At 47.1% G+C, this 23,848-nt stretch overlaps 1 protein-coding gene across 12 annotated transcripts in view; it reads left to right on the top strand.

Annotated features, from left to right (window-relative positions):
- LOC149370562 (solute carrier family 45 member 3-like) overlaps positions 1 to 23,848 on the top strand; it is a 142,812-nt gene that overhangs the window by 105,353 nt on the left and 13,611 nt on the right. For 4 of the 12 annotated variants that reach the window (XM_089562195.1, XM_089562221.1, XM_089562253.1 and 1 more), the window contains exons 2-5: positions 14,718 to 14,880; positions 16,392 to 16,631; positions 20,889 to 21,047; positions 22,773 to 23,016. In XM_089562195.1, the coding sequence (XP_089418321.1) occupies positions 14,718 to 14,880; positions 16,392 to 16,631; positions 20,889 to 21,047; positions 22,773 to 23,016 (806 nt within the window). Of the gene's footprint in view, positions 1 to 6,027; positions 6,474 to 13,511; positions 13,655 to 14,717; positions 14,881 to 16,391; positions 16,632 to 20,888; positions 21,048 to 22,772; positions 23,017 to 23,848 lie in introns of those variants that run through there. The other 8 variants (XM_089562200.1, XM_089562228.1, XM_089562215.1 and 5 more) reach the window with 6 other exon arrangements.

The following is a 23,848-nucleotide window of genomic DNA, read 5'->3' as shown; positions in this document are numbered from 1 at the left end:
CGATATATGTGACGCTGCCGTCAGGAATCGTTGTTGAATACGCTATGGAAAAAAAAAACACTCCCTGCCGTTCCCACACTTCCCTGAGTGACAAAATGGCAAAAATGACTGTGTCGCCAATAAACTTGCGGGAGTAGTGGCTCTGCTCATGATACGAGTATGCCTAGCAACACAGTTTAATCATGCCACTACTCTGGATTATGTCATCACTTTGAACCAAGAAGGATTCATATCGGTGTTGCCATGCTGGGCGGGGATAACACGGAATTAGAAGGTTATGTGGTCCAGTTGGGCTTGTTGCCAAGAGCTCGTTTTGGGTACAGAAACGCCCATGCACTAGCATACACAAATAAAAACGCGTGTCCCATGCAGTGCACACAGCGCAGACGCCTGTCCTGTGCGTCTTCCTGACGGGTCTAGTGTTTTTTTTTTCCTTCGCTGTTGCATCAAAAGTAGGCTGTTTCCATGCGAATATCGGCATTGTTAGTATGGGGTGTCGCGAGCTCTCGCCAGCATCAACCTCAACGACGTGACTGAGGATGAGTGGCTTTATTGATGGCCGCACCAGACCGACAGCTGGTAACGCAGTAAACCTTCAAAACAGTCTTTCGTGATTAAAGCTTTTAATCACTTTAATATTATTGATTTTTACCGGAGTCATCCAAAAGCTTCTCTAGTCGCACTTTTCACGAAGGCGACGTGGTCCTGCCAACACTTTCAAAACCCACATTGAGTTTCAATTGACCACTTATTGAGTCCTTGCAGAGTCTGTAAAATTCTGATAAAAACCCAGGCTTTATTGAGCTCACTCGTTAAGATGTCAAAACCTGCTCCACTGGTATGAGTTAACAGGCAGCCAGTTGCTTTCGCGTCAAATAAGCCTCATTACAGTTCGAGTCTACAGGAAGTGAGTTGCCTACAAGTCAGCTGAATCTTACTTAATTTAGTTCGGTAATTATTTACCTGGAGCTCAGTTTTTCATATAATGCTCAACCAAAAGCTGATAAGTTCTGTTTGAAGTGGAAAGTTTCAGCAATATTTATGAAATGTTCACTTGAAGCATTGAAACATTGCTGCAAAGGAAAAAAAGAAAACTAAGGGACATCTAGAAATCTACGTCAAACATGTAGTTAAGCATTGATTTATACTCCTATCTCGTTGTTCGTGTACTAAGTATTCACTTCAACTAATATAACCTTGTCGGTAAACCTCTTGGTTTGTACCACCCATAGCGCTCAACTTTTTATATCCGGTTATTAAAAACTCACCATTAATACTAGATGGAACATCTTTCATAGCGAGTATATAATCTTGAGCATAGAGGTTTCGGGCAAGTGACTGTATGGTTGTAGCAATTTTATTCTGTTGTAATGCTGCCTCCACGGGATCATTACTTGTTGCTTTTAGACTGCGGGCAAAAGTTATTTTCTGTAATATTTTGTGATTCCGGTTACAAAATGTTTCTGCAAAAGTTTCGCATACATAGTTGGTTCCGTGGAAGCTTAAAAGCCTATTGTTGGAGTGCAAGATATTTCAGAAAGGTCAGCATATATGGCGGACAAGGTGTTTTATTACTTTTCACTAAGCAAACAATTTTCCGGTGTTCTGGCAACATTTTCATACCAAGATATAGGTTGTTACTGCTCAACACAGTGAGTGAAGAGACTAAATGCACACTCAATTTTTACTCGACAAAACGTTTCGAGTGAGCTCAAATGCACCTCTGTATTTTGTTTCAATTTGAACGCGGTGGCCAATTGGTTTCTGTAACTCAATAGAAAACCGCAACAACGAGTCAATTTATTATCAGAGAGTTCAATTAGCACATGGAATTAAACGTCAATTCAAACTCATTAAGTTGTTTTGTAAGGGAACGCCGCGGCACGGTTCTGACAGCATTTGAGGCTTTATGCACCGACTTTTGTCTTTGCGCCTCCACTTACTGCTACGTACACAGGCGTGAAAAAAGGAAAATAGCCACAAACGGGGGCTGGAGGAGGGGGGGGGGGGGCGATGTGTGTGTAGGGCAGGTGGCACGCGGAGAGGGGCTGTTCTCCTCCCATGCGCTTTGTGCAGCTCGTTTGAGCGCCATGTGTGCTTAAACGAGCGGGTGATATTTGCGACAGAGAAAGCTCTCCTACGGAGGCCACTATAGAAGCACGCAGGCGCCTAACTTTATCACTAATTAACGCTGGAAGAAAACGTCGCGAAGCTGGACAACTTGAAGTAAATGATGGGAAACGAGAACGCGAAATAGGATTTTCTTTAACCCTGCAATAAGTAGCACTCAAAACGGCTGAACGTTACGAGCTTCTAGTAGTTCGTTATTAGTGCTCTCTAAATGTCAAGAATATCTATAAATTCCATTTTTATAAAATATATAATCATTGCATAAAGAAGTAAACACATTATTTCACCTTGTGAACGTCTGAGAACGATGAAACTGGTACGCATGCTCAGAAGCAAACAATAAATTAACCATTCAAAATCATTCGACGACGCGTCTGCGCAGTGCTAAGTCCGTTGTAAGTTCAGCTTGTTTCTCGCATGTGGTCAGGGTTCGCACTGACTGCAGGCTTCAGACACACAGACAGCGGCATTCTCGCCGAATGAGGGCTATACTGCTGACGCAGTAGAAATCATAAGCAGAACAAAATCGGCAGCAATACGTTATGTCAGAAGCATGACCCCATAACTTGAAAGTAACCGAGATATGCTCGAAGGTCAGCTGTTTTTTTGTTTTTACAACGATTGGGTATCACTGAATCCGCAATGGAAGTCAGACTTCCCAGGGTCTTTTCTTGGAGGTTATTCCTGCGCTTACAGGGATTATTCGGTCTTAAACGACAGCTGCGTGCACTATTTGACCTTGACCTAAGTAGAGATGGACACTCCTTGTAACGATAACGATAATAGTTGCAACTTTTTTTATGCTTTTTATTTCCCCTGACTGAATAGAACGGAGCATTAGAATTTATGCGTAAGAAAGAGGCAGCCTTTTAATGAAGCCGTGAAGTAGAAAGTTGGGACAAACTTTCACGAAAATTCCGCTGCTTAAATAAAGCTCAACGCGGAAGCTGAAATTGTCACTTTAGTGACCATTCGCAGTGTTGTCTTATGAGAGAAGGCTCAACTAGTTCTGCCCGCTCGCCCGTGCTCTAACTGTAACCTTAAGACACAGCGTGTTTCAGTGCTTCCTGCCTGAGTTCATTATCATGTTCTCAGAAAATTTGTACATGGTACCCGTAAAACTCATTGTATTGGCCTTTAAATAAAGAAAAGAAATTAATTAAAATTTGAGATGAAGTTCAACCAGCAAGTTTTAGCGAGTTCACTACCAATTGAAAAACAAACGAGCAGGATACACAGGAACCAATTTTTTTTTCTGCAAAAGAGAGAGAGTGTCTCCATCCATGAACAGGCTGTACTTCCTGAGCTTTCTGCTTTTGAATGGAATTTTGGTGTTTTTGAGGTGCCTACTGTGTGAAATAGACCGCAAGCTCACATAAAAGGCGAAATGTTTTTTGCCGTAAATGAAATTAGTATGCAGTCGTATTTGCTGTTTATGATATGCCTCATTTGTAAAATATCAGGCAGGGCCACATGAAACGTGAAATGTTCTTTCAATAATTTGTGTGATTGTTTATAACCGCTGCGGGCAAAATTATTATAAATAATTCGCTCAAGGCCTTCCTCACATGCATTTTCACGAATGGGAATCCGCCTTCTGCCGCATTTTCTCTGACAGACGTATCTCACTAAATTCAAGAATGTCCATCGTAAGGTAATTGAAAATATCACTAATCCATTTTCCGCGCACACTAAAAACAGTTTAAAACACTAGTCAAATAACGACCCTGTGGCCTGGTTCTAAGTTCATCACCGTCAGTCCTGCTGCATCTACTCAACTGCAGGAGCGTCTCCTATTGGTTTACAATTAGCCGTGTCCGAGCCAGCTGCTGTGGCCTTATTCCCACACTTCATATTTCATTGGCCAGTCTGATGTGGTGCATCCCTCTTCTGCGTTAACTTTCTTTTGGACTCCACCCTGGTACCCTCAGGGACCGTCGCTTATCTGCTGTTCGCATTTCCCTCCTTGCCCACGTCAATTACAGCTTCTTGATCACACCTAGTGTATCATTAACTCGGGTTTCTTCGCCACAATTTTCGCTGTCTTTCTCCGTTGTAATGTTAGCGCCATCACATTCCTGTCCATATCTCGCCGTGTAGTCTTGAATTTAAATTGTTACCTGAAAGTTATTTTACGTGTAATAATTCTTGCGCATTTGTACAAGATTCAACTTCAGTCTTATGCTTCAAAACAAGTCAAGTGGTTTGAAAGACCGTACTAAGATGCGTGATATTGAGCTGTCATTCAGACCGCGCTGCTTCGTGTCGCTGTAGCCATTGATATCGCTTGAACATGTGCTGATGGGCGCCTGCAAATGATGTAGTTGGCTCCATTTATTATTTTCAGCTTGAGGAACAAAGCTGTCGATATCAACCTTTCATGAGACGGTCAATTTCCGGTGCAATCTGGACTAACTGATAACGAAGCCAAGCTGGATTGCTTACTCCTCAAGTCGCGTCGCAAAAGTGATTTCCTTTCACTGATGTCATACAAGCCCGCTATCGCCGCGCCCAGCCAGATCAATGAGGTTCGCAATATAGCAGGGCCTTCATTCAGCCGCTACTTGTTTCCTACTCGCGAGTTGCTTTAACTCTGCCGTGGATGTGGCAATAATAGTCACGGTGCGCTGGCGCATAAGCAACGTCAATCAGCCTTCGGCGCTTGTGGAAGTTCGCCCATCTCAGCCGCCCAAAAATCCTTATTTTGATAGATTAGCCGCGCATGTACAAAACCTGGGCTTACAGTTGCAGGCAAAGAAACGAAGCCAGCACAAGAAAGAATAGGCAAAGCTAACACCCATACCTGCCGACCATAAAAAAACTAGAAGCGATACTTAAACTCCGCCATAATAGTATATATGACGCAATAGAGTAAATGGTGCAATGCCCTTGTATGGGGAGCTGGTCAATCTCTACATTAACAGAGTCCTGGGAGTATTTGTACCACTCTCGCCGCAGTGGTGCGCAGGTTCTGGCGCCACAAGATTCCGTCACCTAGGTGGCCAAGTCGGGTTGCTTCTCCAGGGATTTTTCGCCCACAACGCCGGCGGCGCCGGATTTTACGCAGAACGAGAGCGTTAGAGTTTTCCCGTTAAAAGGACTCATGCGCACCCTTTAACCACCTTCACCCACCATCTCCACATTGGCATCCGAAAGCGTTCCTCTCTACTCCTCCACCCAGCGAACAAAAAAAAATCAAAAGAAAATATATAAACCATAGAAGCCCTTGTCATCAGCTGACACCGCCACGCCAAGCATCGATATATGTCTTAAATAAATGCTTGGCACACGTAAGCGCAGCTTTGACACCTGTTCTCGCATCGTACGGTTCTGCGTCCTTGGTAGGGAGTTACGTTACATCCTTCTGTATGAGATGAGATGAAATGAGATACAACAGTTATGGCGTTTGTAAGAACCTCGCGATTTTTGACGCAATGAATGCGACGAGTTTCCGCGGATGCCTCGTTCAACTGTGTACGTTACTTCTCTCGTTTCCGGAAGCAATCGCTAATGCACGTCAAATATGCACATGTCTGTGTGCGTTCCTGTTTAGACCGAGGTGTAATTATCACCAGGTTAGAATGAGCGAGAGCCGGCTGGAACCAGTACCCGACGCCTCTTTCTGCACCAGTTCGCGGCAAGAGTTAGAAAGCCCCACAACAAACACTGGCGTCATCGGCGATACGAATACCTGTCGTAAAAACGAGGTCAAACAACCGTTCTTTGTGCATCCGCTTTTGCGGTAAGCTTAGGTGTTTGAGGATCATATCTCATGACAGCGCGCGGAGACCTTATCTGTCGAATGGCCAGTCGCGGAGATATAGGGTGTGCGTTTTTCTTTTTATTTTCCCAGTGTTTGTTTCATCCTCGCCAGGGGTGTGTAACACTTCAAGTCCCTTTTCCTGTTGTGGTGAGAGGACTCGGCTAATACGGCGCCATTGTCCGATGGGTCGGCGCTCATTGTGCCATCCCGGTAATTTCCCGCGCACTCGAACCTTGGCTCGGCGCTACGCAACGTGTTACGTACCGGCCGTCTATAAACGTATGCTGCGCGGTTGTCTCCCGGCGTACTGTCGTCAGTGACACAACTCAATCTTCTGAGGTTCCTGCGCCATCCTGCAGAATTCTCCGCCGGGAACAAGACGCGTTCTTTGTTATTCTAAGGCGTTTAACGCAGGATATTCTAATGGCCGACCCCGGCTATGACCTTGATTTAAACCGTGACTGCGACTCTGATCGTCCTTCAAGAGACTGCTGCCTTACCTTTATTGGCTTTTGTCGTATGGCGCCGAAATCTCCACCCGAAGATACTCAGGCGATATGCACAGACGGGTGAGCGAATCGTACGTGCACGTGTGTCATTGTTGGCGTGCTCTGATCGGTTGCTGAGCTCAGGCCACTGCTGTTATTGTACGTTCATGAGGTGCATTTGGTTCGAGGCCAAGGGCAATGCTTAATTCGTTCCCCTGTGCCGACCAAAAAAAAAAAGCATACCAGAACGGGTACGCTTCTCTCTGGGTTTAGCGATGTCCTGTGTTCACCAAATGCAGGCTTTAATTTCATTTGATTCGATTAAGTGGACGATTTTAATGCTCGTGGTCGAAAGAAAAAACGGAATTGCCCTCTGTTGAAACACTAATGTGGTAGTACCGTATTTTCCGATATACAGTCCGTACCCAATTCGCAGCGATCAGTTTTGGCGGGAAGTTGAGAGAGCTAGTTGACGGCATATATGGTCCTGCATGGTCAGTATATATATATATATATAGACCACTCAAGGCACAAGAAAAACTACAGAAAAAGTGAAAAACACACCGCTACCGTGTGTGCCTTTCACTGTTTCTGTACCTTGTGTTGTCTTGCGCTGCATATTGACCATAGAAGTTTGGCCCGTGGCGATATTGCGCGATACTGAAAAAAAATGCAGCAGAGTTAGCACCTGTAAGCAGTCCGCAAAGCCCAAAATTTTGAATTTTTAAACCTGTATATAGGGTGTGAATTGTGTTTCAGCATTTATGTCACTTATGCCCTCGACCTTTAGGACATCGGATCAGTTCGCCGAATGAGTCAACGCACGTGATGGTGTTTGTGACGCGCCACTACCAAAGAACCATTAAGCTACGGGATAGCGATTGTGTTCAGACGACCGTCAGACGACACAAGAAAAAAAAAGCTGCAGAGATTAATGGAAACAAAACCAGTACATAGCACAGCCGACTTGACTCAGCTGCATTTCCGCTCTGTGGCTTTGTTTCCTGCAGCCACGATATCCGTGTCGGCCGCTGTCTCAGCGGCGTCTTATTGGCGCTGCGCGTTTTCACTCTGCTGAGGGCACAGCACAGGGCCACAGCAGAGGTACACCTTCGTGCGATTCGTCGCCTTACAGGAAGATTGACAGTTTTGGTGGGCTCACACTCTGAACGAAGTGTTGCAGTTAGCGCATGTCCTGTGTCAGTCTTTCTTGTGTACGTCTTATTGCAGCGCTATTACCATTTCTGTCTCAAAGAGGTACATAAGTTTAAAGGCTGTCGAACCTCGGCGTGGCGACCAACGCGCTCGCAGGCTGCGGGGATTTCGTGAGTTGCTCCTTTTTTGATTTTCTATAAAGTCTTCTCCTGCGAGATACTTCCGGTGCGCGGTATTCCCGTTTTGCGTTTGCGGAAAGCTTTCGCCATACTATTCGGAGCTCTTTTGGCTAGTGTGATTGCACAGGTTCTTATTGGCTGAGCTGCCTTGGCGTGAGCTTCTCTCCTGCTCCCAAGTCTTCGCAGGCTAGAATGGCATTGTTTAACGTTGTATTTTTGGGCGCGCCGTCCACGTGATTACTCTGCGCGGGAGCGATGGATGTTACATATCGTGCGACGCAAAAGTGCATGTTCGGTTTCGGGCAGTGATATCGGCGCTAGCTTCGCGGTACAGTGCACACTATTGCAGATGGAGCGTTTTTGCCTGGTGTCAATCCCCTTGTCCTTGAAGCATAGACAGTGATTTCTCATAGGTCTAAATTTTACTTAGAACCCAAGCCTCCGCGGCGGCATTTTCATATTTTATACATTATAGGCGAAATGCGAAAATTTTCTTGTGCAGTGCGACGTCATTGCACATTAAAGAATCCCAGGCGGTCGAAATTCCCAGAGACCTCCACTAAGGCGTCCCTCACAGCCTGAGTCGCTTTGGGACGTTAAACGCCCGTAAACCCATTAATTTGCAACGCACTTTAATACCAACATCTGCCCCGCCGCGGTGGCTCAGTGGTTAAGGCGCTCAGCTACAGGCCCGAAAGACGCGGGTTCGATCTCGGCCGCGGCGGCCGAATTTCGATGGAAGCGAAATTATAGAGGCCCGTGTACTGTGCGATTTCAGTGCACGTTAAAGAGCCCCAGGTGGTCGAAATTTCCGGAGCCCTTCACTACGGTGTCCCTCATAGCCTGAGTTACTTTGGGATGTTAAACTCCAATAAACCAATAATACCAACATCTGGACACCGTCCTATGACAGACATTTGTGGGACAACAGCGTCATTTTGGGAACGCATTCCCAGGTGCGCGGTGGCGAGGTGACCACATCTCGCAGTCCACTAGGCTTCAGCAGCGCTTACGAGAGTGCACATTTCCGCACCTGTCAAGCGACGCACTCTGCAGGCCGTACGCGTTGGCCCTAACCTTGCTCAATTGAGTTATTCCGGGCACGTTTAGCACTCGTGCATTTTGAAAGCTAGAGCGACAACTAAACGCGCACCTTCCCCGAGGCTGAAAGAAGCGAAGTTAGCACGCGCCTCGTGTGCATGCATTCAGAGCCCGGGCAAAGCTTGGCGTGCCTAGCTCCCCATAATATGGGATCGTACGCAAAAGGAGAACATAACTTTCAAAAAAGTGCTGAGGCCCACGTAACACGTGTTAGACTTGCGCGTTGTGGTTTTTATCTTCGAATAAAGCATCTAGATTTATGCGCAGGAAGCTGTTCATCATTTACTTTACGTGGAACTGTCCCATATCCACGCAAGCGAAAAGATTTTTCTGCGTTGGTGAGCAATCTTAGCGCTCCGCTTAGGATCGGCAAACAGGACAAATATAAATGCAAAACTCCATACATTTTTATCGTTCTACAGCTGTAGACATTGCGCGGAGTATTCCTTGCCCGACGTTTAAATCAAGCAGTGATAGAATTTCAATGCTTTTCACAACAACCGGTTGCTACGCCTTAGCTCGGCGCAGTGCTGGCTGTATTCTCAGGTTGCGTTGCTCCTTGAATGTAGACTGTGGTCTTTATGTTACTGGTGGCTATTGTAGTTTCTTGATGTAGTGAAGAGTTATGATTTGTGACATCGGAGAGGGCATTGGTTTTGCTGTACCAGCAAACAAGAACAGAATGACGTGGGGTTCAAGGCAAAACAGAAGTGAGCTGCGCGGAGCCATTTCTTACAGGGGTGGCCAGGCTTCTGAAGCGCTCATCAAGGCAGTGAATTCTACTTTTACTCCTCGTTATTACGTTTTGTCTGACAAAAGCTGAAATAGAATATAAATTTCTTCTTAGACACTCGGCACAGACAAGTTCCTAAAAGAGCTGCCCAGAGTTGAAAGTATGTTTCGTTTCGAAATTAGGCGAGCGCTAGTTGATATGGACAACTCCAAGGCACTTGCCCCCTCCGTCGCAAATATCTGCCCACGTTAGGCGCTGCATATATTCTTCTTCACAAATTCCCGACAATTCTTTTTCTGGCAGCGATGGCAGTCCAGAAGATATTCGTCATTACGCACGGTCTCTGTTATTTTGTTCTGCGTTTTTTTGTATTTTTAAGTATCTTTGGTAGACAAAACATGGACAACGAAGGTTACAAATGAATCATTCTACCAAGCGAGACCAGACTAAAGGTGTTTGAATTCCGCCAACAAGGCCTCGCTTTCTGATGAGAAAAAAATCACTATAATTTGTTTACTAGGCAGTTGATATACAGGGATTATGTCTAGCATTTTACCGTATACACAAATGCAAGTGACGAGGTAATGTGTGTCCCATCTAAATGTAACCAAGTCCTTAAAAGGTAGTATCCTCAGTACTGTTCAGAGTTCTGTGATCTATAGTCTGCAGTATTTTTGTTTCGTGTTTCAAAGTTAATTATTTATAAAGCCTACCAAACTAACTTTTTTAAATATTTGCTGCGGGAAAAGAGGTAGCAACTCTGAAGTTGTGGAACAATTTGGAAAACAGCCATGTGAAATTATTCGCGATAAGGCACCATTTACGGAGCGTCTTTATTGGCCTTTGAAGATACCGCGCAAGATTCAAAATATCTTGATAGCAGTGCTTCTTGATCGCCCCAGACGCGATCTCAGGAAGAAACATACGCTCCTCATATACCACTCCCAATGTATACAAAAAGCCCTGACGAAAACAGGCTTCCCAAGATAAACAGATTCTTTGTCTCTGACAACGTGTCTTGGGGATCTCAGCTAGCACCGCTGTAAAGTGGTAGATTTTTAATATCATGCGATTTCTTCAAGATTCAAAATATCTTGATAACAGTATCGCCCCAGACGCGATCTCAGAAAGAAACATACGCTCCTCATATACCACGCCATGTAAACAAAACGCCCTGACGGAAACAGCGTTCCCAAGATAAACGGATTTTTTGTCTCTGACAACGTGCCTTGGGAATCTCAACTAGCACCGCTGTAAAGTATCATGCGATTTTCAATATCATGCGATTTCTTTTATGGTCAGTACAAAGAGATATGTAAACCGCACCTTGCTGCAAATAATTCAGGCTGTCGTTTTTCAAACGATTCACAACTTTCCTATTGACACATGTTCCTGAAACAAAAATTTAAAAGTTCCCTAGACTTGACAAAATTTGCAAAACGAAAAAAAAAAAATACTGCACACTAGGCCTCACGAGTCTCAGCAGCACTGTGTTGGTTTCACTCGTGTAGGACTCTGTCTTCTTTAAACACTTGGTTACATTTAGCTGTGACACCCGGTGTGCGCTCAAATTATAGGTACTCCAGTTTGCACAGGGAATTGTTCTCTTTCTTTATATTACTATTTTGACAGTGCGCCCGCTAGAATAAAGTAACATCTACAAATATAACTACGCACTGGACTCTCCAAGGTAGTCTCAAAACGAAGGTAGCATTGCGTGAGCATTAAAGTTATTACGGCAACTAAAATGCCAATACAAGTGGAATTTTCGCAGCCTTAAAACCATATGACGAGAAGCAGTGCGACAATATAAGCAACAGAAGGAAAGACTGAGAATACAAGAGGAAAGTCATTTTAGTTTCTTAAAAACAAAAAATCTTTAACTCGTGCTTCACAAGCAAAAAGTGACTCCACATCCAATAAAATATCAAGCGGTTCGAGAAATAGGTAAAAAAGCTGAGTAAATTGATATTTGAGTGTTGTATCTCATATGAGGTTATATTCGCGTTATATTTATAATAGGTCATGGTTTTTCCCTTTACCATGCTTTCTGCTTGCACATGTGTAGCTTGCGCACATCTGTAGTCCGTATTTTGTGCAACAGCTGCAATTTAAAATGAATCGGAAAAATAATTCATCAAGGCAACTTTTTTTTTAACAAACATATGAAAGCCATTGCCATTGTACGTGATACCCGCCCAGAGAAGCACATCTGGGCTAGCGGGAAAAAAATCTGCGGGAGCACAGAGGCACTCAACTGTGCCAAACGAGCCGAGCGTACATCGGACCCTGCCTAATGAAGTGGACCAGTTCGTCTGTTAGCAAGTAGTGATCCACTCGTGCAACGCAGCTCTAGCCACTGGAGTTAACGGCTATCCCCGTCAGAGTATATTCATTTCACTGGCTCCAAAAAAAAAGAGCGTTCAAACTATATATGTCAGCTCTAAGGGCTACAGAGGGTTGCGGATTGATCTGAAGTATAGTCCCGAAGCGTGGGGAAGGATTCCAGTGTTAAGTCTATGGTTTCCTCACTTGACACTGTCCTCTTTTGACAGATGCGCTGCTGCAAATGGGGCAATGCCTCTAACACAACTTTCGAAATTTACCCACCTGTTTGTGTACTTTGCTGGAGTGCATACTTGCATAAATTTCGACCAGTTAGGAACCGCCTGTACACACTAATCGCATCACTGCGTGCATTGAGGCTTTTACTGGAACACCCTATTTTATGCCTAATGCTTAGGTCCCCTTGCTTGTTGGACAAAACACTATTTTATCCTATATTTGCGCACCGCGAGCAGATATGGCGACATTTTGGTTAAACCCATTTTTATCCTAGAAACCGTTAAAGAATATCTACCTTGTGGGCGCAAAAAGTTGTAGAAGCGGCAAGGAAACTGCAATTTCATGAATAATGGATATAGCGCTAAGTGGCGGCTGCAGAGAATTGTTTACAATTTTCACCATGTTTTAGTTCTCGTTATGCGTGGCGTGACTTCACCTCAGGGTAACGTAGAGAAGTTGGGTTTGGGTTTAGGGGGGTTTAACGTCCCAAAGCGACTCAGGCTATGCGGGACGCTTAGTGAAGGGCTCCAGAAATTTAGACCACCCGGGGTTCTTCAACGTGCGCTGACATCGCACAGTACTCGGGCCTCTAGAATTTTGCCTCCATCGAAATTCGACCGCAGCGGCCGGGATCGAACCCGCGTCTTTCGGGTCAGCAGCCGAGCACCATAACCTCTGAGCCACCACGGCGGCTTGGTAACGTAGAAAAGTGCTGGTTAAAAGCGAGTCCTCAGAACATAGAGGACCTGAAGTCTTAATATGAAAACCTAATTAATACGTAGCAGTGTCAAGTCCATGCCAGAGGGCGAAGCGTTCTTTGTGAAACAAAATGCCGTGTCCCTCCTACCGAATATTTTTGGTCATCACACTAAGCAGAGAAGTTGGCATAGGGGCACATTAATCCTGGGCAACATGCGTGCAAGTCGTTTGTTCCAATTTTGGAGCACTTTTTTCGTTAATTTCCGACTGCCGTCGAACGTGAATATTCCGCGTTTCTTAACTGTAAACAACAGTTATGAACATAAAGCGGTTATATCGCTACCTGTCGTGGCGTTTTTTTTTCTTTGGTGGGCTTTCACATCCGCGTTGTGGATTTTTGCTCCCCCTTAATTGTAGCGCTGTTAGGCAAGCATTCCCTAAGTAGTTCGCGTAAAGTGGGGCCTGAAAGAATATTCCTGGCCCGTCATCCCAAGCTAAATTATTGCGCCTTCCGCTTTGCGAATCCTTGGTCTCCTCCGTGGGCAGTCACTCTTGCATGTTGCCGTAATACTATACTCTGCAATGTTTGCCTTCATTCTTTGTATACTGCTGCTGGCATGAGGCCTTATCGCTTCGTTTGCCACGCGACCCGATTTATCGTATGCCGCCTATATTCGATAAGATTGTTCTGGAGGGATCGCTATCGCCACGACTACTTGCTACGTTATTCAACGCTGTTCGCAACGATGTAGAGGTGCGTGCTGTCTGTAAAATGCCCTGTTACCTCTGAAGACAGCGTGGTCGAGAGCGGCGCTTATTTCGATGTCCATGACTGGCAGATGTGCGTATTACTATCCCCGCCGACGAGCGGTTATCTGTTCTTTCCGGGTCAAAGTTCTAGAAATAAACAGTCTGTTAGACTGTGACCGTATTATGGCTGCGTAAAAATACACCATGTGCATACTAGAGGCTGATACCACACTCGTTTAGGGGAGGACGACAAAAAAGTGGTCTGTTCTTTCTGGGCCAAGGTTACAGAGATAAACAGTCGGGTTGACTGCGACCGTATTATAAATCCCTTCGCCGCACCATAAAAGAGGTCTACCTCGAGCTCCGCCTCGACAAACGCCTTTACCCTCCCCCTCATCCATCACTCACGGTGCCGGAGGCTCGCCTTCTTCGGCACATTCAAATGAATGCAGTCATCACCCCGTCTCGCCTCTTTCTCTATTGCTATCGATCGGACCCTTCCTGTCCCAACTGCCCCTGTATCTATGCAGACCTGGCCCATTGCCTCTTCTATTGCCCGGCTGCTCAGCAGTCGGGTTTTTACCCCCACCTTCTGTATCCATCACCACCTGGCTCGACTGGCTTGGCGCTGAAGGGGAGGAAGAACAGCGACTTCTGGTCGCCCAGGCGGTCGACATGCTCGGCCTGTAAATTTTGGCCGAATAAAGGTCTTCTACTACTACTACTACTACTACTACTACTACTACTACTACTGCTAAATGCGTGGAAATATACTGAGTGTATACTACAGTCTGATACTTCACTCGTTTATGGGAGGGAGAAAAATGGTTGTCCATGTCCTCAAACATGCGGAAATATCCTCACTCTAGACCACTGCCAAATTGTGGAGATCTGAGGTAGTGCGACAGTGTGGTCCTGGCTTATTCTATCACTTGTTCAGGCCAGATAACACTTCAGCAGAGTTGTTAATCGCAGTGTCCAGAGTGTGCTTCATAAAATGAGAAGCACGGTCTTCAAGGAGGCGCGCCTAGGCAAAAAATCACAAGTATCACCTGCTGCCACTCCTATTGCAGTGCTGGAAGAACAGTGGCAGAGCACTAAACCCTGCGCTCTGAATGAAGTTGTCTCTCTCTCTTTTTCTCTTTCCCGTGCAGCAGCGCCAGCAGCGAGCCGACGGCGGCGATGAGCTCCCGGTCATGGCGGCAGCTACCCTGGACCGTGGGCATCAACCTGGTCGCCTTCGGGGCCCACCTGTGCGCCTGCGGCTGCTTCGTCTACCTGCCACCCATGCTGCGGAAAGCCGGCTTCTCCGAAAAGGTGGGCGGCGACCAGCCTCAAATGCCGCTAGCATAGAGATGCCACGATGTGGAATTTTATGCACAGGTTAGAAAAGTTTATCTGACAGTAACTTAGGAAAGCTGACGAGTGAACAGAACGGAAATAAGGCAAGGCACGAACAGTGCACATGACATCTCTGAACAAGAAAAAGATCACAAGTCGACATGAACCACTGTTTACAGATAACTAAAATGTGAAAGGGAATGCCACCTGATAAGACGACGAGCTTTCACTCTGCCGCTGATAGCACGAGTTGCGGCACACTCGCCTGCCCTTCTTAGTGTTGTTCGAGTAATGCGTAAGAGCCCTGTTTAAATGCAAAATTGAAACGGAAAACATCCACAACTGGCAGTTTGCTATCCTGCATGTGTGAATGTAAAGCTCGTACAATGCAACAATAACGAGACCAAAAATAAATTCAAGGAGTGTGCGACACGCTAGGCACAGAAAGCAAATTAACTGCAATACTCATACTTCTATCGATATCACAGACTCGAAAAGCCACTTCAGAGAGCGGCAGAACCTTTTTCTCCCCTTTGCCATTTCATGCCACTCGTGCCGCCGCGGTGGCTCAGTGGTTAAGGTGCTCGGCTGCTGACGCGTAAGACGCGGGTTGATCCCGGTCGCGGCGGTACCAATTCGATGGAGGCGAAATGTTAGAGGCCCGTGTCCTGTGCGATGACAATCCACGATAAATAATCCCATGTGGCCGAAATTATCCGGAGCCCTCCACTACATGGTCCCTCGTAGCCTGAGTCACTTTTGGACGTTTAACTCCATAAACCAAACTAATCAAACTCTCGGTGCAACACTTTCCCTGAGGGACCGCGTTCGGTAACAACTTCGCTCCCGATTCATAACTCTGCCGCCCTTGAAAGGGTCGTCACGTTTGATGAATGGAGACTGACATACTGCTTGCTAGCTACCTGACACTGACGTTAAAAGCTATCGCTGCTAATGTTAGGTGAAACAATGAGATTTGCTGCAAAAGCCAGCCTCCGGTTGTATATAATGGGCGGCCCCCTTGTGTAACCTCTGAGCTTTAGGAGACAACGGGACCACTTTTCGAATACTTTAGTGGTCTCAGCCGATATGTCCTAAGGACTTTTGTAAGGCGCAGTAGCGATTCATGTACCAGTGGAATGTGCTTTTCTGATCTGGTCACTGCCGCAAAAGTGCATGGTTAAATGATAAAGTTAATGTTCTCACGATTAATGGCGCTGCTTGTAGTCAAGATCTGCAGTGTGGAAGCCGGACAAGGAATTCAAGAGGGAGCCTTTGAATTTTTTGCATGCATGCTTTACTGGCTGCTCGGTGTCTACTTTCTTCTGGACACACATGCTGCATGAAACTTCTGTTGCAGGATGTACAATATAAAGGAAGTTGCGACTCGCAGATAGCATGCCGCGTTTACCCCCTATAGTTTTTATGGAGGCTCATAAGCGGCGGCTCATATGCTTTCGATGCGATGACCGCGCCTCTCTTTGCAGTCCCGTGGCGTGATCCTAGGCCTGGGCCCTTTCCTGTGCATCCTGGGCGTGCCCGTGGTGGGCGCATGGAGTGACCGGTGCCGCTCCCGGCTCGGGCGGCGACGGCCCTTCCTACTAGGGCTGGGGGCGCTTCTGGCGCTGGCGCTGTGTGCCATCGCATACGGTGACGTCATCTTCGGGCCGGCTGCCCACGGGCCCGTGCTGGCTGCGGCTACCGTAGTCCTTGACTTTGCCACGCAGGTGAGAATCATCTCGCTCCTTGCCGTGTACGTCGAGACTATGGGCAACATGAGCAACACGAACATGAACGAGGCGGCATGAACATTTTCATCGTGGTCCAAAAATACCTTCTTTGCTGAGCTTATTTCTGTCTACAACTTCAAAATTCTATCGTTCAATGCAAATTCTCGGTTGCTGCTTTCAGAAATGATAGCTGCTAATCATGATGCATGATCAACGATCACAGGCGCGTGCGGGCCCTTGGAATTGGCGCAGGGTTGTGGGAATCCTGGCTTTCCGCCGTCGCCTTTGCGCGGCTCTGCCGGCCTCCCGCGTTGTTTCTCCTCTTTCCCTTGCTCCCGCCTCAGGCGGTGGAGAGGCGGCTGGGTGACTAATCACTGTCATTTAGCCACAGCTCCGCCCCGGCTCCCCAAGGGTCTTTGCCATTGGCGCCTTTTTGGCGGGAATTCTGGACCCGTTTTGGGCGGCCGCGCACCGCGCGACCGTCCGAGCGGGGCCCAGAGAGAGAGAGATCCCTCCGAGACAGCGTAAGGTGCGTACGTTACTGTTTGTCCGTGCCGGCCTTTGCCGTTCGGACCAGTGCTTACTCGAGCTCGCCCGCACGTGTCCTCTGACCTGCAGCGGCCCGAGCCTGTCCATCGGGGTCCAGCGACCTCCGACAGGCGTACCTTGCGTTGATTGCCCACTCTCTCTCGCAACCGACCCAACGGTCGACACGAGAGAGAGATCACAGCACTGCCGCGGGGACATTCTCCTGCAGCGTCGTGCTAGCGGCGCGCATTACTCTGGTCGCTTCGTGCGCGCAGCGGAGCCTTGCTCCTCGCGCGCCCCCGGGACGGGGTGACTATTGAGTGTTGGTGTATCTGCTGAAGGACGACGTGAATAAACGTCTCCTTTGTGAACTTGGAGGCCTATTTCTTTGCGGCGAATCGCTCTCCTCCCAGCGGAGGTTGAGTGCACCGCATCGGTGTCCCAGTGTGTGTGTGGTGACGGCTGATCGGGGCCCTTGGCTCGCGCGAAGCTCGAACCCGCGGTGGGTGGTGGCCTGTGTCCACGTAGAAACCCACAGGGTTTACAGCTACACAAGCGCTTTGGCATTCCCTACTCCGATTTGACTTTCGCGATATTGTGGGCAGTGGTCTCAATATGAAAGCGATGTTAGACTCTCAGCAGTCATGTCCATAATAGCTCCGCCCGTGGCTCTTGGTGTGGTGGCAAACACGATTGCATTTGACAATACTTCCCCATAAGACCACTATCCTGTAAAAACTTCAGGGGTAGCTGGAAAAGTGGATGCATCCTAGTTCTTAGCCCCAGACGTGCCACAACACAAATGACTTTGTCTAGCGGCGCATCCCACCTTCTAATAATGCGGTGCGAGACTTTCTGCTCGTCCTGAAAGCACGGGCAGTTGGGACCACTAGCAGGAACTGCAGCACAAGCCCCTCCACATCACAGTTCGAGCATAAACTTTGAGGCCATGCCTATCGACGTACAGTCACCCTGACGTATTGGCAGAGTCGGCGCTCTGCTCATCCAAGGAAACTGATTCAACCACGCATAATTCTTTCTGTATTACTATCTAGACGTGATCACGACAGAGATAATGAGGAATCGTGTACCGCGACGTGCCTCCCAAACTCTGGTCGCTTACGAAATGGCATTCCCATAGCCAGCTAAATATAAGCTAGCTTCTACGCTGAAGTAAGCATTTAATAGAGCGCCGGAGTGCATAACACGATTACACACGGTTTCAAGTACTTATACTGTTCACTGGACCACCGCCACTGTATCTCAGTGGTTATGACGCTCGGCTCCTGACCCAAAAGACGCGGGTTCGATCCTGGCCGCGGCAATCGAATTTTTATGCGGGTGAAATTCTAGAGGCACGTGTAATGTGTGATGTTAGTGCACGTTAAGGAGCCCCAGGTGGTTGAAATTTCCGGAGCCCTTCACTACGGCGTCACTCATAGCTCGAATCGCTTTGACACGTTAAACCCCTATAAACCACAAACCGTGTTAATTGAACAACGCTTACAGGCCTGCAATGAATCGCATCCAACTGAATGGAGCAGACAGTTCAGGGAGGCCATTGGCTGCTGCCTGCAGCTGCTTATCATCGCGACCATTCTCTTTATACAGCAGCAGCTTGGCGCGCTTTAGCGCAGGTGATCAGGTGACTAATTAGTCATTCAGTCACATTACTAGGATTTGGCGTGGTTGAACAATGTCTTGCCATTCGGGGTTACTTAGTGATATGGAAGGTTTTGTAGACATCGGAGCCGTTATTTCAGTTGCCAGAAGCAAGGACATGATCGATAGCTGTATAATGATATCTGCAGCCAAGAATAAGCGGACATTAGCGATACTGCCACCGTTGGATTAGCACTGACGGAAACTTTCACATTTTATGATATCAGTTGCTGCACATGACATTTGCACATTAGCAGAACGCACCGGGTTTGCTGTTTGTTTTCTTCATGTCCGCGCGAACGCAATGAAACTGGAGCATTTGAAGATTTTAGCTTTATTCTTTTGCCATGCATTTGTTTTTACCGTCATCATGAAAGTGACGAACTCCATAGTGGGTGCTTAGTGGAATCCCCAAATGACAACACAACAAAAGTATAGTGCTTATTTGTACCGCTTTTTGATTATTAGCCGGTGTAGTACGTATGTTTTTGTCATGTGCGTATATAGCATACAAAATATGTGTTCTTTTTCACTCGTGAGTGAAGTGTGCGTGGCATGCCTGATCGAAAGTGCGGTGTACTACCTGATGATATTTTACCGTTTATTTATTGTTGGAGACGCTCCCACCTTCTCTTTTTGCTCTCCCATGCCGCACGCAGGACAGCCTTCACTCCGGGTACGTATGAAAGGAAACATAAGAATCTTTATTGCAGTCTCTTCTTGTGTTATTTAGACGTGTAGTCTGCTCTACGGCGCATTTCAGAGGCATGCACGTATCGCAAGACTTTTTTTTTGCTACTTTGTTCACATTGGCGCTGACATCAATCGTAAGATGAGAGAGTGGCAAACATGTACAGCTCATCGGAAGTTGAACTGAAATTTTATTCGAGCTTTTTAGCAGTGTGTTTATGTGTTTAAAGCTTAATATAGCGTACGACCAAAGAATGCAGAATCGTGTCCAAATCTGAACCGGGCGAAAGCAAGAAACTGTGCCGTTTGCCGTGAAGTCGAAAGGACATGGTGTCATGAAAACCATTCTACGCGTTTCACTGACTGTCTGACTTAAGTGCGTCCATTAGGTCCAGCTGTGGGCGCGTATATAGAAGGCAGTCTCATCGCTCTTTCAGCGAGCGTGTTTGGTAGCTTGTCTGTAGGAAATGACTCAGGAAGGCATTTTGCCGAACAGAGCAAGAGATACGCTTGCCATCGACGAACATTCCTAATGCACGTTAGCTTCTACACAAGCCTGAATATCAAGCTGGAATCCGATACAATATAGGCTTGTATTGCACCTGTATAAGAATGTGGCGTTTCACTCATCATCATTAGCCAAGTTTTGTCCACCGCTGAACAGATATATCTCGCTCTGACTCCCGATTGCTGCTGTCTTGCGCCGGCTTAAGTCATTTGATTTCATACTTTGGCCTTGGTTCTGACTTCGTTGGTTCCTTTCAGGTAACAAACTTAGCGCAACAGTAATCAATAAAGACTCACGGAATAAAGTGCTAATTTCATTCGTCCATGCTTCAGTAGATTAAGCGTCGTAAGTATAGCATTGCTTCACTCTTTCGAATAAAGTTCGCACATCAACGCCTGTCCCGGTCATGCGTTTTTCCTTCTCTCTCCGTCCAAGCGGGATTTATTTTGCACATTCTTTAGCACACTACACACCCAGTTCCTTCGTAACCAGAAAACGGTCATTGCGGATACCATGGGCGAGGGCGTACCGAAAGAGACGACGGGTCCTGGCGCAACTATAAACAAAATCGTTATTTAACAAAGACGGCATTTTGTATGAAAATAAGTAGAAATAATTCCTTCGAACTGCACTTACGCTGGCGTCAAAACAAGCAATTTCAGCAGGCACCTAGAAACTGCAGCGGGAGGCCGGCGACTAGCATCATCTAATAAAAACTAAGCCATAGTAGCGCGTGCGCTGGTATCAATGTTGTTTTTATTTTTCTCGTGTATTTCCAACCGAGTCGCACGTCTTTAGGGCAGCTGTCAATGTTATGGAGCGACTTGCTTCACCTGGTTTTGTGCACGCTCGTTGCTGTCTCCCAGGCGCTGCTGAACCCGTCCCAGTCGCTGCTGTACGACCTCGTGGCTGACGTGGACTACGGATTCTCCGTCTACTCGTTCACGCTATCGCTGGGAGGCCTCTTCGGTTACCTGCTCAGCGCGCTCGACTGGACCGGCACGGCCCTTGGCTACGCCGGACAGGTGAGCTGGCGAACACTGGGATCTGTGCTCAAACGTGCATCCCGACAAAAGGGGACCGAGCCCGTTGGGAAAGCACAGCATATCCACGCCATAGCGCTTTAGCTTTCCGCCGACTCTGGTGACCGACTCTGTGACCGTGGTGGCCGACCACGCGAGGTCGGCCTGGTATTAACGAGCACTAAAGTGAAGTGAAAACAGACGCAACCGAAGGCGCAGGCTTACTGGACTACGAGTACAGCGTGCCTGGTGCCGACACGAGTGAATGACAGAGCCGGTCGTTAAGCCTCCATGAGCACACCCGGCTTCCCCATTCACGGTTATGAGAGGAGCGGTGCGCTTGACACGCGGTGGTGGCGTTCGGTACCGTGCCGTTGTGTGGGGTATTGTCACGCAGCGTCTATGTTGAGCAGCACGTCAGGCGGCGTCGCCATTGCGCAAAAATGGTTTTCGCTTCCAGCGTGGGGGCAGCTTGGAACTGGAGGTAGAGGGAAATATAACGGAACGCAATTCTCACATAGGTGAATATGCTCGTGGTACATCCTAGCATTTCTGGTTTTGCCATCTGCGTGACGATTAGGAGTGCGAAGTTGTCGTCCTCTAATACATAATAGAGAATGATGAACGGAAAGGCAGGGAGGTCAACTAGGCAACGCACAGTATGCTACCCTATTAAGACTAACCATTATGAGAACGAGCTAAACAGTTTTTAGGCGGTGAGGGTGAGTTGAAAGAGTTTGATTTTATTTTTTCGTTCTTCCGCTAGGTTTAAAAAGTAGGTGGCCTTTCCTCCTGCCACATAGCTTTCACAGCGGAGTAACTGTGCCTCGACCTGGGCTCTCCGGCAGACAGCCCTTAAATGGGACCCTGCGATCAGTGGAATTCCATTGACTATGGACATGCGGAACTGCTAGATTTCGAAGCTCAGTTTCTCAACTGGTATGGCGAAAGAGCTGTCTGGGCAATGAGAATTACGATCTGATGGGCCCTGACAGTAAGGGACACGTGGGCTAGAAAAAGGGCCCTCTCGACGGAGTGCTACCGGTCGCATATAATCGACAGGCTTTGGAGTGGGTGTTCTAGAAGGGAGTGAGGTAAAGCTGTCGTCATCACTCCGCGGTCGGCCCTTGAGAGATCATAAATACTATGAGGCATTAATTTTGTCATTCGCTGCAGCCGCGCCATCCCACACACGTCTAACGTTCCCGGACAAAAACTTCCAAAATTTGAAAGCTGTAAGATACGGCATAAAAATATTAAAGGTAATGGGATATTCTTACGATATGTAGCAAAATCTTACTTTTATAGCGTTTCCATCGCTCGCATCGAGCAATTAGGACCGTCATAGAAAACTAACGCGGAACGCTTTTGACGATCGCAAAAACGTTATTAGCAAGCAAACGCAAACCTGACGACGGCATATCTGCGCATATACTAATTATTATTTTGAAATATTACTATATATGCAAAATTTGCGCTCATAAGCTCCTTCCCGTTTCAAAATGCTTTTATCCTAAATTTTCTGAATGTATCTGCCGACGTTACTCTACTGTCCTCTGCTGCATTTACCTTCGCTTGGAATTCACGGCGCTGCCCTTAAGGGACCTTCGGTTTTTATGCTTATAAATCTGTTCAATGTGGGGTGCACAAGAGGTTCGTGGCTCATTTCCAGCCCTTACATAATCACGTGGGCGCACCGGTGCTGACAGCACGCTTTCTACCACACAGGAGCGTGCCGTGTTCCTGCTGATGCTGCTGGCGCTGGGCACTTGCATGACAGTCACGCTGGTCCTCGCCAAGGAGAAGCCCCTGTCTCCGCCTAAAAGCAATGGCAGCGTGGCCAACGGGGACTCTGTGCGCCCGCCGCCTCCGTGCGCACTCGTGGTGCTCGACAAGGGACTCACAGGAGTCAGCGTCGGGAGCAGTCCGACAGTTGTTTGCAACGGCATCGGTCCGGTTGCGTGTGATCCGGGTAAGTAGTGCCGCCAAAGAAGCGCCGCTAAGAGAGTCAAAAGAGAAGGGCTATAGGGAGAATCCTATACAGATCCTGTACAGATTCGCCGCACTGCACTTATGGCCCATAGGTGACACCATTGCTTGAGTTCGGCTGCCCCATGAGTTCCCTTTTTCTCAGGTATTTCCGCTTATAGTAACTCCTATGCACAAGTCAAATTCAGCCTGTGCTGTAAGCATGCCGCGTTCGAAAGCTCCTATCTATGCCTCGTCGTAGCTTTTTTATTTGCGGCAGTAAATCGCAGCCGCTGGCTTATCACTGAGAAGAAAGTAGCTCAACAGGATGAACGAGTTCGCTCTGTCAAAAAAAAGCAAAACAAAAAGTTGTCTTGTTTTTTTTTCGTCGTCATAACTTCAATCAAGGCTACTCATCTTCTTTTCTGCACGGACGAGCGGCAGTTATTCGCTGTCCGAGCTATATGGCCGCAACGCAGAGCAACAATACGCAGCCACCGTGAATGCAGTGTTGTAATTGTGGTTCATGTGGTCACATGCGCGTCAACGGCACAGCAACTGCGACTGCTGTTGTGCCCTACTCTATTTCCATGCCAGTGCCTTCTCACCAGCAAGATGCTGAAAATTTAGCTTCTTTTTTTATAAGGTAGAGCTATAAGGTAGAGCATTCCCGTGAACCGGCTTGAGGTTCATTTTTAGGTCCTCAGGACTGATATGTTTCCCTGCCATGCTGAAGCGTATAAATATGTTCAGGAAAATAATTTTAACGCTTGTTTTAGCAATATGAGAGTGCGGAAATGCTTGATTTAATATTCTGGCCTTGACAGAGTATTATA

The sequence above is a fragment of the Amblyomma mixtum genome, chromosome 1, assembly GCF_055824585.1.
Source record: "Amblyomma mixtum isolate Tamu chromosome 1, ASM5582458v1, whole genome shotgun sequence".
In the NCBI taxonomy this organism is placed as follows: Eukaryota; Metazoa; Arthropoda; class Arachnida; order Ixodida; family Ixodidae; genus Amblyomma; species Amblyomma mixtum.
Note: the sequence above shows the minus strand (reverse complement) of the source record. Positions and strands in the feature narration are given on the sequence as shown.